The sequence below is a fragment of the Zingiber officinale genome, chromosome 10A (genome assembly GCF_018446385.1).
Source record: "Zingiber officinale cultivar Zhangliang chromosome 10A, Zo_v1.1, whole genome shotgun sequence".
In the NCBI taxonomy this organism is placed as follows: Eukaryota; Viridiplantae; Streptophyta; class Magnoliopsida; order Zingiberales; family Zingiberaceae; genus Zingiber; species Zingiber officinale.
Window position 1 is genome coordinate 52,531,675 of NC_056004.1, and position 17,165 is coordinate 52,548,839.

At 35.4% G+C, this 17,165-nt stretch overlaps 1 protein-coding gene across 2 annotated transcripts in view; it reads left to right on the forward strand.

The window, feature by feature from the left end:
* Positions 1 to 1,056: 1,056 nt before the first annotated feature.
* LOC122027121 (tRNA 2'-phosphotransferase 1-like) overlaps positions 1,057 to 17,165 on the forward strand; it is a 38,649-nt gene continuing 22,540 nt past the window's right edge. For both annotated transcript variants that reach the window (XM_042585980.1, XM_042585978.1), the window contains exons 1-4: positions 1,057 to 1,301; positions 1,378 to 1,464; positions 1,685 to 1,832; positions 13,111 to 13,200. In XM_042585980.1, coding sequence (XP_042441914.1) covers positions 1,108 to 1,301; positions 1,378 to 1,464; positions 1,685 to 1,832; positions 13,111 to 13,200 — 519 coding nt within the window. In that variant the 5' untranslated portion in view covers positions 1,057 to 1,107. The remainder of the gene's footprint in view (positions 1,302 to 1,377; positions 1,465 to 1,684; positions 1,833 to 13,110; positions 13,201 to 17,165) is intronic.

The window sequence follows — 17,165 nt, forward strand, 5'->3', positions numbered from 1 at the left end:
TTTGAAATCAATTCTGACTTTCATCGACTGATGACACCTCATTTTTCTATTCGAAAAACCGTATTCCAACATCGAGATCTAACGTTTAGGTAAAAAGTATGATTTAATATTTAACGATACTCAGAGGTAGAGTAGATGTAAGTCGAGATCTAGGGTTTAGGGAAAAAACTAATTTTCAAATTTATTAAATTATAAATCATTGATTATACTTTTATACATAATATCTTAATCCTTTTATACATTAATGACAATAAACTTTTCTAATAAAAGTAAATAATTTTATCTAAAAAAAACTAAATTAAACTTTCAAAACGATAAACTATTATATTTTTCTACACTTTCAAAATATAATAAAAATTATTAAATATTTTAATAAATAATTTCAATCAAAACTGTTATATTCCTATTAAATTTCATAAATAAACATATTTTATGCTACTTCAAACTTCTTGTAATTTGGAACATAAACAAAACTGCTAAATTAAATTTTATAATGCGATATACTACTACCAATTAATCTGACACTAAAATTAATTTATTTTAAAAATCAATGCATTTATTATTAGTTAAGTGATTAATTCATGTTATTTATATCTATTGAACTTTAATATTAATGGTGGTTTAGCAAAATAAGTTACATCTTTTACTTACAGGCTATGTATTATTGATTATATTAAATAAATTATCCATGAGATTATAATTGTTATGTATCGACATGCAGATATTTATAATATTAAGGATTTGTTTGGAATATTTTCGTTGATGCGCCAGCCTCGGTTTATAGGAGAGCAGATTTTTTAGTGGTAAATTATGAATCAGGAGATGATCCACTGATGAGGACCCTTAATTTAGATGGACTCCATCTATTTAAAAATAAGATCCATCTAAATCAAGAGTCTTATAATAAATCATCCTCTAATTTATAATTTACGGACCAAAGAATCTCTAAACCCTAAACCCTAAACCCTAAACCCTAAACCCTAAATCTCTACTGCGATTTATAGTCCGTCCGTGCGTTGCTGGGCCCGAATATGGCTTTATAAGGTTTTTTGTTGATCGGGTTAGATCGATCAATCCCCGCCCGTGAGGCCGTGCTCCTCCCATCCGATGTGGATTTGCGCCCGCGTGCTGCGCTGCCGCCTTCCGCTTCTCCACCATTCGCCTGCTTATTCCCGTCTCCTGCTGCCGGACCGTTTCCCCCGTCGAAGTCTCTTAAGCATGGCTGATCGCAACTCAGTTGCTGCCTCTTCTTCCAAACCGTTCTCCGCCGCGGCTTCTTTCTCGCATCCCTCCAAGAAATGGTATCTGTCCCTCGGAATTACATCAGGGAAATTTCTGAAGATGTATCTCTTTGTCTAATTGATTTCTTGATTGCAGTGGGAGAGGAAGGGGAAGAGGCGCCGGAGGGAGGGGGAACGGAGCTGATGCTGACAGTGATCGCATCGATGCTCTTGGTCGTCTCTTGTAATCTGCTCCTCCTTTCCTTTACTCTTTTTGTTGACCTTTGCCTTAAACTTCTGTGTTCTCCTTTCCCCATCAATGTTTCTATATGAACTTTCTGTTGAACAATGTTTCTTTTGGCAAATGTGATGACTCGGTGCTACGCGGCACTGTATTCGTGGCGTTACCAGGTTTTGGTGTTAGCAAGTTTCCCACTAACTCAGTTTTTCTTAAATAATTTCAGGACACGGATTTTACGCCATATGGCTTCTGAGCTAAGTCTGGATATACGAAGTGATGGGTATGTTAGAGTTGCTGACCTATTAAAGTTGAATTTATCAACATTTGCGAAAGTTCCATTGAGGTCTCATTCAGTTGATGAAATTAGGGAGGTGAGTTTCTTAAACTTTTTTCAGATAGTTATCCTAGTCATAGTTAATATGTTTCATGGCATTGAGCTTCTGATATCAGAATTTTGCACTGAGTTTGTGTTCATTGTATACTTACAAAAATCCTCTCTAGATTTTATTGATTCCCATGCTTGTGTCTTATACTTAGTTCAGATCTGATAATTTGATTGTATTGACTTGATTATCTCTATTTTGTAGCCTACAACCACAAATTTTTATTTATGTAGAACAACTTTTTTTGAATTATTTGAACTCTGAAAGAAAAGGAGTGCATCTAGTGTATGAAACTTAAATTGCCTTTCAGCATATTAAACAAATCAAATTGGCAATCTGTTCCCTAATCATGTTCATAGTTACAATATAAGACATCTCTAGTATTTTCTACTGTTAATGATGTATTACATGAAGGTTTTCATGTCAGTCTTTCTGCAAGTTACTCTCATGTCTTCCTTGAATGCCCCCATTGTCAGTCTAATGTAGGCCTAACTAAAAGGTCTTGAAAAAAATTTAGTCTAGGTTCGAGTCTCAAGGACTAGGGTATTGCACTTTTCATTGAAATTAGTTGAACTATGATTTGTAGAACATGATGCAAATTTCAGGCACTCTGGGAACTTAATCCCAATAGGTTTTCATCTAATTGTAGCCATGCAACTTAATTTGATTTATTGTAATTATGGGAAAAGTTGTATTAGAGCTTGGTTTGACATTGCAAATTTAGGATGAATTATCATCCTTCGGTCTCATTACTTGGATGGAAGTTATGAGGGAAAGAACGAAAAGGATCACAAAATTGCAAATGGAGTTCTATGTTTTGTGTATATATTGTTGTTACTTTTCCTTCTCTCCCTCATATTTTCCATCCAAGTAATTGAAGCCTTAAAGTCTACATCAATTTTTTGGAATTTTGAGTCAAATAAATGGAACTATAATTAACCACAGTTGTTCCCATATGGAGGTATTTTTATGTAATTTAGAAATCTATTGTTGTTTTAATTCCTTCTTTTTTCCTTTCTCTCCTCTCTCTGTATTTTCTACTCTCTCTGATTCTATCTCAAATTCTATCAACTTTAACTTCATGAATATAAATCTTATAAATTTATTTACTAAATACATGCTCTATTTTTATGTTTATTTTTTTTCCTATTAATCCAACATTTGAAACCTGTTTTACCTATCTCCTTGGCTTGTCTCTTATTGGCTAACACGGTTGCACATGCATTGTTCTTTTTGAGATGCAGATTATTATTAACATGTTGGTATTTTTAAGTAAATCTCTCCTATAAAATAAACCAATGGAAAGTCTGCCATTTTTGATAAGGCTATTTTTTTCACTAATTCTATTAGACATGGTAAATACTAGACCATGTTTTTAGAAAATTTGGCTAAGTTGTGTAACACTTGTAAATTTCCTCTCTTCAAAAGAGCAAAAGGAAATAGAAGAAAAGAAAAGAAATATAAATATAAATATAAATGACCCGGGCTGGGATTTGAACCCTAGACTCTTGATTTAAGATTGGTTTAAGTAGCCATTAGGTGGTGGTAAAGCATCACATTGGAAATAGGAAACAATTCATTATATATAGATTATGTGTGAAGAGATGCTTCAACTTCCACTCAGTATAAAAGGGAATGGAAGAGACCAAAAATCTAATTTTTGGTTTCCTCTTCTCCACCCTAGCCGAAATTCCTCTTCTCCTCTTTTTAGTTTTCGGCCAAGAACCATAGGGTTCCAAGTTCTAAGTTCTTCAAGAGGAGATTTTTCACAAGGATTAGTACGCGTGGGAAGGGTGACTTGGAGATAAGGCGTACAAGAGAGGATTGTCTTCCCTACACCCTATAATAGTAAAAAAAAATGATTAACCAGGCTGGGTAACATCGAGCCTGGGTGACCGGCCCGGTCCTACGGAAGTTTCCCACCGGCCACCAGGCTAAATTAGGAAGCGCACGTGGCGGCCAACCAGAAGCCCAACATCCTTTGATTACACCCCCCATTTGGAGGAAAAATTCCTGCAAATACGCCGTAACTGGGGTTCGAACCGCAAGTGCTTGGGAGACAACCTAGATGTCCTACCACGGCACCATGCCCCCGAGGACCTATAATAGTAAGATCTAGCGAAAGGAGGTAAGTACGACTCACCTGCAGTATAAGTTGTTTCGATGATACATGTCGTGATATGTTTTATGCATGTTAAAGAAGATACATGTTGTGTTATGTTTTATGCATGTTAAAGACCATACATGTTATGATATGTAAGATGCCTTCTGAAGTTTTAAGATTAAGGGCATGTTTAGAGTATCTTGAATTGCTTCCCATATAGTTTTGGGGTTAAGAAGCATATTCAAAGTGTCCTAAAGTGCTTCCCTATAAGTAAGGTGCTTGTTTAAATGACAAGTAAGTGCAACTATAAGAAAGCAATATGTAAAAGAAAGTATTTTACTTTAAAGTGGCTTGTACTGGACACAAGGTCCATGGGTGGGCTCCTAGATCGCCCCTAGGCTCCTAGATCGCCTAGTAGTACCTTAATAGGTTCGGGATTAGCTACCTCAGATCTTATTAAGGATGCGCGCAAAGTGGTACAATGTCGGACCTAAGCAAGTTTATTATTATTTTCATTAGTTATGTAATATAAAGTTTTCAAACTTCGTTGTTTGTCTTAGTAGAAGCCTTCTTAAGTTTGAGAACTTGAGTTATGAAGTGTAGCATGGATGAACTCTATAGTATGGCAAGATTTGTGTTTCCATTGCATGTTTACATTGCTAGCATGGTTTTAAGTTGATGTTTTGCATGATAAACCTATTTAAAAATGCATGCCATGTACAGATTTCTAAATTATGCGTTTTAGCGTGAATTACTGTCAAGTACGAGTTTTGTGTTTTTTCCCAAGCGATTTTGAAAGCATGTTCTTTCTTTTAATGCTTGTTTTGTGAGTAGATGGTACTTACTGTTGGAGCAATTTGGGTACTCTAAGTTTTGATATTTAGGCAAAGGTTTAAGTTAGGTTTATTGTTGTATTTGACATGCATTATGAGTGTGCAGGATACAGGTACAACAAGGAAAGTCCAAGTGTGATCTTGACAAAGGAGGAAAGTCCAACGATGAGTCTTGGCGGTGTAAATCCAAGCATGTAGTCTTGGCAACGTAAGTCTAAGTGTGACTTGGCAATGGATGAAGTCCCGGAGGCGCGACCTCTTGGCAAAGGAAGACCCGACAACAATGACAAGGCCGATGGAAGCTCCAGAAAGCAAGACGTGAAGGATGGGAAGACATCCGAGGGACGCAAGGCTGATGGAGGAGGCTAGAAGGCTAGGTCTAGGTTGGTCGGGCGAGGACGAGTGCTGAGTGAATGTACTCGGGGGTTAAATCCTAGGATTAGGGTTTACTATAACAACATTGTAGCATCACTGTAGCGTTACTGTAGCAGTCGATTGGTGGTTTCATCAGTGTGCAGTCGACTGGGAGCAAACAGAGGGTTGGTATCGAGCCGTTGGGCTGTAACGGTCGAATTTCCACAAAGGACAGTCGACTGGTAGGCGAGATTTTTCAACCCGTGGCCTATATAACCAAGACTTGGGAGCTTGGTTGAGGTTGACGAAATAGAGGTGGTTAACCCCTATTAGTATTCTACCTGTGCTCTAGCGTCTCAAGTGTTCTTTTGAGAGTTGTGGTGAGGTTTCTCCACCCACAAGGAGCTACGTGAGCTAGCCGGAGTTTGCCGGGGAGTCATCCACCGACGGATCGGGATCGTCCACCTTACAGGCAGCCGTGGAGTAGGAGCCCTAATCTCCGAACCACGTTAAATGATCGTGTAGCTTGGTTTGCATTTCTTGTCTTGTATTTAGATTAGCTTTCTACTTGTTTGTTTGTATTTCCGCTACGTAACTAACAAGTGTAGGAAGAATCGATCGATTTGGGTGAGCCGCTATTCACCCCCCCTCTAGCGGACGTCAAGGTCCCAACACTTACTAAGCATTCGCTTATAGATTTACATTTCCTTATATTGCAAATAAAGGTAAAGGAAAGCTCGAGTAGGAGGAGGCAGCAGGAGCGGTGTTTTGTGTGTTTGTGTGTGACGGAACAGTGGAAGGAGATCTGGGAACTTGTTATTGTATGGAATATGTTAGAACTTGATGCTAAAGTATTTTCTTCTCTCCGCTCTACATGAAATACTATCACTAGTTGCTTAGGATGAATTTATCAGTTTGACAGTAATTAGAGTAGCAAAGGGGGAAGATCTAGGGTCTCCCCAAAGGGGAGGACCCCTCTTCAAGTAATGGAAGAGAACCCTAACCCAAAGATAAGTACAAAAGGGAGAACAATCCCTTTTTGTAGAGCAGGGTGTGCCCCCCACACGGCACATGGTCTTGTGGATTCACACGGCCTCGGGCCTCTTCCTTTCGGCCAAGGTGACACGACTGTGTGGATTCACACGGCCGTGCACCTCTTCCTCTCGGCCAAAGGGACACGACTGTGTGTATTCACACGGCCGTGCACCTCTTCCTCTCGGCCAAGGGGACACGGCCATGTGGATTCACACGGTCGTGCACCCCTTCCTCTCGGCCAAGGGGACACAGTCGTGTGGATTTACACGGCCGTGCACCTCTTTCTCTCGGCCAAGGTGACATGGTCGTGTGACCTTCACACGACCGTGCCAAATTGTGGCACACACGACCGTGCCAAATTGTGGCCTCGGTAAGGCTACACGGCCGGTCATTGCCACACGACCATGTTTTGCTTCTTCTCGGGCAAGGCTACACGACCGGTCAGGCCACACGACCCAGACCCGCTAGAAGCTCTAGACTCCCTTCCAGCTCTGCTTGGCTCCAAGTCACGTCATATCAGTCAAAACAAGTCTAGAGTAGATCTCTGGACTGAGCAATATATAATAAGTAAGAATGTCAAATTTAGAGTGAAAGGAGTAACGTCTGCCTTGTAAGGTAAGGCTAGAAGGGCGGGGCATTAGAAGTTGAGTCTATAAAAAGAACCTCACCTTTTTTTTATTAAATTTAAATTTTCAATAAAATTTTATGTTATCTATGAGTGTTTTCTCACTTGCCATTTCCTACATCACTTTGGTCATTGATCAAGGTAGACAAATATTCCAGATAATGTGAAATGCACCTTCTTGCATGGGATACATGAAAACCATAGATAAAAGATTCTTGTTGATGATAATGCATCAAAAAAAAGAAGAGAAGAAAATTATTTACAAATTATTCAATGAACACTCAAATATATTTAGTTTTTGATTCTACATACTAAAAGGAATTTGTTCATAATACTAAATTGAATGAGGTCTAAGAAGCAAAAAATCAATTTGGTTTTATCTTCAGAAGACCTCTCATATTTTCATTTAGTAAGAAAATTAATAGAAGGTATTGAAAAAAAGAGAAGAATTTGCATATGTACTTTATTAAAAGGGCAGCCCGGTGCATGAAGCTCTTGCCAATGCGGGTCCCAAAGGTCTATTGTACGTAGCCTTACCCTACATTTTAAGAGACTGTCGCAACCCGAACTTGTGACCGTCATGTCACACGGTAACAACTTTACCATTGTGCTAAGGCTCCCCCTTCTTGCATATGGACTTTATTAGCTTAAAAAAATATGATAGATGTATTAGACAAATATTTGCTAAGTATGTTGATGTGGTAAATAAAATTAACAATTCATGTTGTATGGTGATCATGTCATAAGACAGCCTTGCTATTTTGCCAATGTAAAATTAGACAAGTTGAATCCTATATAAACCAACATACTAGCAATATTCAAATTGAGTAAACCATTTTTTTTACATTTACTAATGTTAGTTTTTGGTTTCCCTCATATCTTTTACACTATCCACCCTAATAGATTCCACTTTAGTAGTTTCGAACATTGCTAAACTATCATAACCTATTTTTCCCCATTTTATTATTTGTTAGAACTACACCTATTTACTCTTGAATATTAGTATTTTTTGTTCTTATTCTTCTAGTAATTCTATGCATCTATTTCTTGTATAATAGAAAATGTTGTTAAATTTTTTTACATAAATAATTTGTTTATCAAATGGGTCAAGTTGACCCATTTATTGTTATTGTGTGTCATATAACTTATGTTTTCTCTCTGATAATATGTCCTTGTAAGAGTTCTAGGAATTCTTGTAAGAGTTCTAGGAATCCTAGATCTTTAGTCATTGAAGCATTACTATAGATATATCTTTAGTAGGATTAAAAAGGAATGATCTGAACGAAAAAGGAATGAAAAAGGAGATTTTGAAGTCTTGTGTGGTGGTCATATTCCTCTTAGAATTAATCAAAACTTTTATAAGATTGTGGTACTACTTGTCGTACTTTATGGATCAAAGTGTTAGGCTACTAGGAAATAACACATATAAAGGGCAGCCTGGTGCACGAAGTTCCCGCCATGCGGATCCCGGGAAAGGATCTATTGTACGCAACCTTATTCTGTTTTTTGCAAGAGGCTGTTCCAGGAAACAACACATATAAAAAGTTAATTTAATTAGTTTGAGTATTACTAGTTATTGGCCTTGTAGAGAGGTTAATAGGAGATTTAAATAGTTAGGACAAAGATAGCTTATTAATGTTGATCATAGGCCAGCTCTAATTCCTTACCTTTTGATGGCAATACTAGAACTCACCAAATATATCTTATTTGTGGACAATATTATGCTAATTGATGTAATTGTAAATAAACTGAACTCGATCATTTTAGAGAAAAAAACTAAAAACTAAAGGTTCAAAGTTGAGTAGAACTAAAATTGAATATGTAAAATATAGTTTCAATAATCAGAACAAAATCCTGGGAACCATTAAGATGGATTGAGATGAACTTTTTAATTTGCATCTATTCTTTAACAAGAAGGGATATTGATGAAGAAATCATTTAATATGATAAAACATAGGAAGTAAAATGGAGAGGAGCTTTTCAGGTCTTGTATGATCTTTGTGTGCTCCATCAGCTAAAAGCATAATTCTATAACATTATAGTGTGACCTATGATACTTTTTAGCACACAACATTACATTATTAGGAAATAACACAAACAAATTAGTTAGCATAAATGGGAATTTTAACATGGAAGTGTGAGATATTTGAATGAGGAAAATAAAAAATATTGTTATTCTATGGCAGTTAGGAACAACCTCTAATATATATAATAAAATGAGAGAAAAAAGTTCAAACATAATGACATGTCCAAAGGCGATGATCAATAGAATTTTATAATTAGTTCAGTTGAATTGACAAGAGTGAAAGGCGTAAGCAATAGGGAATTCTGAGGAAATTCCAGTTATTGTTATAAAATTTGATTGAATTGAGTACTATTAGTGATATGATTTTGCATAGAGCTCAATGCAGGTTAAGATCCATGCAACCAACCCCAAATAGTTTGAATGCACATGACTTACTGATGCTAAAATTGCTTACAATACCAAAGGCTGTTTTATTTTTTTCCATATTTTATCTCATAGGAATTATTCCATGGCTCATCTGAAGAGACATGTCAACTTAGATCCAGATATTAGACATCCAAATTATCCAAAACATTTACTTTGTCCTCAAGAAGATACCCATTTGAAGTTTGTTCCAGTTGTTTGTCACTTGTAGGAAAAATAATATTTCACTTATAGGAAAAGTAATCTAGTATGGCAAAGACTATTCATGCAGAAGCCTGATCTGAAGTCTACCATTACTATACAATGTGGAGAACTTTTAGTATATCAAAGGATCACTAGTGAAATATGTTTTATGAGAAGCAAAACATCTAAATATTCGGTTTCATATATTTATTTATTTTTTTATGTGGGCTATGTTGCGTTTATTGATGCAAATTATGTTGGGTCTGCTATTGACTGTGTAGGGATATTGCTCTAGTGCAGAAGTTGGATATCAGACCATGGTACTACTTACTAAATTATGTGGATCAAGATTTATCTTTTTTTAAGAAATGGAACTTCTTACTATCTCAAATTATTATGTTCTGGTCAATGATAATCACCACAATAACCACGCTACTGTCAATGTTGCAAAGAACACAATGTTTCTTTAACACACAAAACCGCATGCTCAAGAAAATTAGCACTTTAAACACCTATTTCCTTCTGAAGAATAAATTATTCATATCTCCACCAAGTTGTTTTGAGAGATTGGATCTTCCATTTTGTGTGACAAACCAAGCATGATTGCAATTTATGCTTAGCTTAAGGGGAATGTTATAACTAATGGAACAACTCCCCATATGTTTGTCGAATATATACTATTTATTAATTACTGCAAATATCTGGGAATTTTATAGATTTTCTTTATGGCGATCAAGTTACTCTTTTCTTTTGACTGTTCTAAATAAGGACCTGTAAGGGCAGACTTATAAAAACTAGGAAGGGGAAAAATCACAAAAATTTAATCATGTAAATCAATTCTAGTTTTTAACGTTAAACATATCTGCAGTAGCAAAAGCCTTCTAATATGATTCCTGATCTAAGAGTTATTTGCATATTTGACTAATCTAAAATTTTCATTGCAGATGTATACCCATCAGAGAATTAATCAAGCTTGCGTGGGAAAAGTAATGAAAATATTTGATGAAACAGAAAAAAAAAATAGACACATTTGTATAATAGTTAACTCCTAAAATTTGGTAATCTTCAATTGTTTGTTTGATTGGTGTTTTTCCATGATGATCTTTTGGCCTCATTATCATCTTCATAGATTATTAAATAATCCCACCAAAATAGTATGATCTAGTCATTCTGTAGCAGACATACAAAAATGCCTTGAGGCATCTGACCCTTGCTGAGCTCAAACAAGTTATGGATCAGGCTTTTCATGTTCAAAAGTCTGGCTGACCTAGACTATCATTATCAGTGCCTGGTTGAGTGAAAAACAGTAATGATTTTGCTGCAAGGATCAATTTCTATTCCACGAGTATGGTAGTTGACTCGGGAGTTGATTAGTTGCAATGTATAAGTTTTTGCCACTTCTCTGCCAGGACCATTTCCATGTGTTGTAAAGCTTACCATTTAAAGTCTTACCGTTTTTATAAACATCTTTATGTTTTTTTTTTTTCTTTTTATATATTGTTTGACAAGTTCTCTTATACATATTTACAGTAATTTTTTCATCTCTCAATTATTCTGTTTGACTTTCCTAATAACCCATTTTGAAGTTAATGTTGATTTCCTGATTTTGTCATCCACAATCCCAGTTTCTAAATTAGTCATAGCTTACCCCTTTTTTCCAATCAATTCTATTAGTATATAGTTAAGAAGTAAATAAATGTTGTTACCATTTAGTAGATATGAAGAAGAGGAACCTTAGCACAACAGTAAAATTGTTGTCGTATGACCTTGTGGTCATGGGTTTGAGTCATGGAAAGAGGCTCTTGCAATAAAAGATAAGGCTGCGTACAATACCCTTTCTCAAGATTTTGCATTGGTGGGAGCTTCGTGCACCAGGCTGTCTCTTTTTTTTCAAAAGTTTGATTGGTATTTGAATCCTAGTTCATATTCTAATTGTGATTTTGGCTAAACAGTACCAAATAAAAGTACTGCAATTAGTGCATGGATGCAAATTCTTTGAAAGGGAAGCAGTTGGATTAAAAAAAACCTAAGGTCTTTGATTTTATGATTCTCGATTGTGATTAGTAAAGGGACTGTGGTCTTGTCTTAAGTTTGATTGTACTATATTAATAGATAGTGAATTGTTGGCTCCCAAGATTTTTTCAATTCAAGACTCTAGGTTTTGGAGCCTGATCCTCTAATTTTACTGCTGCTTGCAAATATGAATCTGGATTTGCTTGAGGCTGATCCTGATTTTGGTCATTACCATAAGACTGACACAAAAGACTTTCATTGCACCTAGTGCGGCAGACCAGGCACCTTAACCTCACATTGCTAAACCCTTGGGTCCCTGATATGGAGGAGTGAGCCTCATTCGAATGAACTAGTCTGTTTTGTGTTGATTAAGCCTCCTACATAATAATGGCAACAAATCTTAGGTAAACCTTTGGTGGTGATGTAGCATGAATGTGTTGGTGGGCTCACTTGAATTTTGGAATGAGGAGAATGAGATCGGATCTTGCTCTAGGAGACTCCAGTCATTATCATAGGACATTAGTGTTGGTAAGGATGGTAATGGGGTGGGTACCCACATTTTTTGGGTACTACCTGTACTCTTTTAAATATGTGCCACTCAAATGCATTTAAATATCAGTCTCTGGATGATAAAATGGGCATGTGTGCCTGTCTTAAAAAAAGGTTGGGTTCCCGAGGATATCCAAATATGGGGTACCTATTGCCATTTCTAGTAATTGGGTCTTGTTGTCCTTTACATAGGATGATGAGAGTGGGCCTCACCCAAATGAGCTCATACTTCTTCAGTAAATTGACCTTCTGCACATTAGAGATAGTAGCATCCTTAACCTTGGCCTCCTAGTCCTGACCAACACCAAATCAATTCCTACTAAGTAGGTCTACTATTCTTGCTGATGGGATGATGCTAAGGTGATGTCAGTACAAAATTTGAACTTGTGAAATATGATTTTTGAAGAAATGACAACCTGTTGGAGTGTGTTTCAATAGTAGAACAGAGCTAATTTGTATTTTTCTATATTTGTTTATATTTTGTACTTATTCCCCTAGCTACCTAGTTTCTTTTTTTCTGATAGATTGTATATATGCTTTTTTGTTGGATGTGTCTACAAAATGTGGATATTTATTATAGGACAAAAAAGGATCTCTATATTCCTATATTCCTGCATTCTAATGCCTGCTTTTGTCGGTCATTTTTTTCAATTCTATAGATCATAGAATATCTAATTGCTGGATGAGTAGTAATGAAGCTCTTTCATGCTCAAACAATCTACAATTAGAATAGAAGATAAATAAATTTTGAAGAAAAGAACATTACATTGTCTATTTATGTTCATTAAAATTTGATATTTTGCATGGAATAAATATCTCAATCGCTATTTTTTTACCCTTTACTTTTGAAGTATTGTTCACTAGTTCAGCAAATTATTGAGACCACTATTGAACTAGTATCAGATACTTTAGCTTAAATTATATCACTTTGTTTCCATCATTAAATGATCTTCTTTGCTTGAACTGGTATCCTCTTCTTTGATCGTTAAAATAATTGGGTTATTCATCTATTGTTTAATGAATCTTTTATTTCATGCTCAACCTTAGGTAATAATGGATTTTGTTTTGAGCTTACTGGTTCAATCTTGATACATGCTAATATTTGGGTCATTTAAGAACAGGCTGTTAAGAGGGATAATAAACAACGGTTCAGCCTTTTGGAGGAAGATGGGGAGCTCTTAATTCGTGCAAACCAAGGACACTCTATTGGGGTAATTTTTTTTTTTTTTTTGTCATTCTCTTGAGTGTACATGTGATCCATAAGTCTGCTTGAAATTTAGAAGCTTTGTACAATAAATAATTAACCTTATCTATGAGGTGAATAATATATATTTTATGTTAATTTTTGAGGGAAGGATATGGAAAACTTATATAGTTTCTAAACCTCCAATATTATATAGCTTAAATTAAATAAATATAATTGTTAATTATGTAGGATCATGTTTTTTTGAATAGTGCTTTTAAAATTAATTTTAAAAGCACTAATATTGTTTGAAAGATTGTCTTGAAATCATGTATGCAACATAATATAAAGTTGATTTTTCAAGCTTAAGTTTAATTTTGAAATTAAATGTGTTTTTTTTCTTCAAAATTTTGTGTTAATGGACTAAGTGCAATAGGAAGATAAAAAGGATACAATGATTTAGGCGAATCACTCTTTGTCAAATCACCGCTATACTTTCTCCTGTCTTAATACCTTTCAGGAACAAATTTAAAATAAAACATAGAAAACAACGTAAGAGAGAAGTAATAATAATATGACAATAGGCAAGTAGTTGCATGCAGAGAGCTTCTAGATAGAAGGATTGAGGGCTTTTGTATGATTTCATAATGATTTTTGATTATTTGTGAATGTCTTGGATGAACACAAGAAGCCTCTATTTATAGTTGCAGTTTAGTATGATCTGATTAATCAATTTGTCCATTCTAGTCAACCAATTCAAGAGATATTGTTATCCGCAACGTATTATGATTAACTAACTTTGTTATTCTGGTCCGATAGCCTATATGGTCAACCAGGGTTTGAGATCTCATGCTGAGCCGATCGAAACGGGTGGAACATTTCGTTTTACCTGTCGACCCGCTCTGGCACGAACCTGGCACCAATCTCGCTACTACCATGGAGGAGTCATGACGTCGGCAACCGTGCTAGAGGGGGGTCGCGACTATGGCCGCGTAGGAAGGGCGTCCGACGACTGCGGTTGTGTAGAGGGGTGTTGCGACGCCAGTGGCTACGTAGTAAGGGCGTCGCGATGCCTGCAGTTGCATAGGAGGGGCTATGCCAGAGGGGCCGCGCGAACCTCGCGGTTGCGCCGAAGGGGCCGCATGGCTGTGTCAGAGGGGTTGCGCGAACCCCGCAGTCGCGACGGAGAGGCTGCGCGAACCTTGTGGTAGTGTTGGATGGGCCGCTCGGCCACGACGCGACCCCCTCGGCCACGTGACCCCTGGTCGTGTCGGAAGGCCGCGCGACCATTGCTTCCACGTCGGAGGGCCATGTGACCCCCGCGCCCGCGCGACCCTTGTGGTCGCGTCGGTCTCGATCGATTTTTCAATTAAATGTTTTTTTTTAAAATTAAAACAATTCCCATGATAGAAGAGGATAATTGGAATATGCTTAATTAAATCCTAATAAAATTATCTAATTAATTAAATATTTTTTTATTTTAATTTCAAAAATATATAATAAATATTTTATTTATTTATTTAGTTATGTTATTAATTTTTTAATAAATAAATAAATTTTTTTTTTTTGAAGGGGAACCTTGGCGCAAAAATAAAGTTGTGCTTTGTGACATAAAATTTACGAGTTTGAATCCTAGAAATAGCCTTTTACAAAAAACAGGATAAGGCTGCGTACAATGGATCCTTCTCCTGGAACTCGTATTGCGGGAGTTTCGTGCACTGGGCTATCTTTTTTTTATTATTATTTTTTAATGATCTAATTTAAATAAATAATAAAAAAATTTTTAAAATCCTAATTAAATTATTCCATTAAAATATATAAAAATTATATGTTCCTAAAACCCTCTTTAGTAATTGCTATATAGCGATGATCTTTGCGGTCACCGCAACTGCGATATTTTTAGTTTTTTTGGTTTAGTTAATTTTTTATTTTTTAAATATCTATTTTTTATAAATAAACTATTACTAATAATAATTATAAAATATTAAAAATTATTTCGAAATTTTTTAAATAATTTTAAATTTTAATAAATATTTTACAAAATAATTTAAAATATTTTAAAATTAAACATAAATTTAAAATAATCTAAAAAATTTAAAATATATAATTCTTAAACAGTTCAAATGAAATTTTTAAAATTTGAAATTTACAAATGCATTAAAAAAATAATTTTAAATTTTAAAATAATTTTATAATTATTTTTATAGTTTTAAATTTTAAAAATTTCTTATTTTTAAAATATTTTTTATAAAAATTTAATAGACATTATTTTATGAAAAAATATTAAAATAAAAATTAGCCATTCTAAAATATGACCATCTTTAATAATCAAATATTAATATACATTTATATTTATATTTAAAAAATATTGAAACTATATCGTTCCGATTGAGGACTAAAATCTCGGCACGGGTTAAAATTTTAAATCTTGTGGTCAACCACTTTTTGCATATTGGTTGGCTAAATTGGTTACCACGTATGGCGCTTTATCTGGGTCGGTTTCTAATTATGTCATCTGGTCGACCACTTTGCAGTTAACTAAATTGGATCAATTTTGTTCAGATTTTATCTTCTTGCTTTGTTGGCTATTGACTGAGCAAATGGTTGACTAACTTAAGTAAGTTTCGAATTTTGATCTTTATCACTAACCTTGTCTCTGGCAATTGCTGACTGAGCAAGTGGTCAACTAAGTTTACACGTGGTAAACCAAATATGACTTTATCATGTGGTAGACCACTTGTCACCATATGATCGACCAACTTTGAATAAATCGGAATATCTTATTTTATGTCGAAAAATATTGTTGGTAAGACTCATTTTGGTCGATCACCTTAGTGAATTTAGTTGACTAGCTCAAGTTAAAATTGAGTTTTTTGAATTTTGACTTGTCTATTGACTGCTGTTAATGCGGTTAATTAAGTCTTGAAATCTGGTCACTAAGTTTTTATTTTTCTAGTATAGAATGTTTGAGATAAAATAATTGGATAATAACGAGAGAAGAATAAAAATAAAAATCATTTCGATCAACTATTATTATGGCTTAAGAAGCCAAATTTAGTTAACTATTTATTGCCCAGTTAATTTCAATCAATTGCTTATTTGACTTTAGCTTCAAAACACTTGTTGGTTTCTTGGTCAAGTGCCTAGGTTGTAAGAGGCTAGTCTCGTTTCAGAATAAAAGTTGCTCCCCCTCCCTCACACTCTTCTTTGCTAAAAAGGTCCTATTTTCGTATTTGATTGTCCTCGACCTATTAGGACTTCTTACCTACTTGTATATTGTTGTCCTTGAACTACCGGGACTTCTTCCTCTTGCTAAATGTCCGCTTAACCTATTTGAACTTTTTTTTTGACTTATCAAATGTCCACTCCTTCGACTTCTCTTGTATTGCTCTTGTAATGTATATGTCAAGTTTTCTTCTACATTTGGCTAGTGTTGTAAATGACGGTAGGCGGTGGTAGGGCGGTTAATAGCCACCTATCACCTCGGCCGCCTAGGTGGTGCTTATGCGGTTAAATTTTTTTTACTATTTTTTATATATAATATTATAAATAGTCATTATTCTTATATTTACTTTTAATAAAATATATTAATTAAAATTAAAAAATTTAATCTAAATATTTGGAAATAAAAAAATATTTTTAAATATATATTAAATTAATGAGATAATTTTATTATGCTTTTAAGTCTACTTAAATTATCCCAATCATAGTTAGAAGTTGATTAAAATTATTAGTTTAATGTTTAAGTAAACCGCGTACCTTGTTTTGGCAAGGCGACGAGTCTGATGGGTCGCTGTGGTCATGCGACGCGTCGCCTGGCCGTGGGGCTCGGGCGATGCTTTCAGGCGACCCTTACGGGCCCATTCTTGGGCGATGCGTCCGGGCTCGCGTGTGGACGTGTCGATGGACTCGCGCGATGTGTCTGGAAGCGTTGTCAAGCTTGTGTGACGCGTCCGGATGCATCGTCGGGCTCGCACGACGTGTCCATATGCG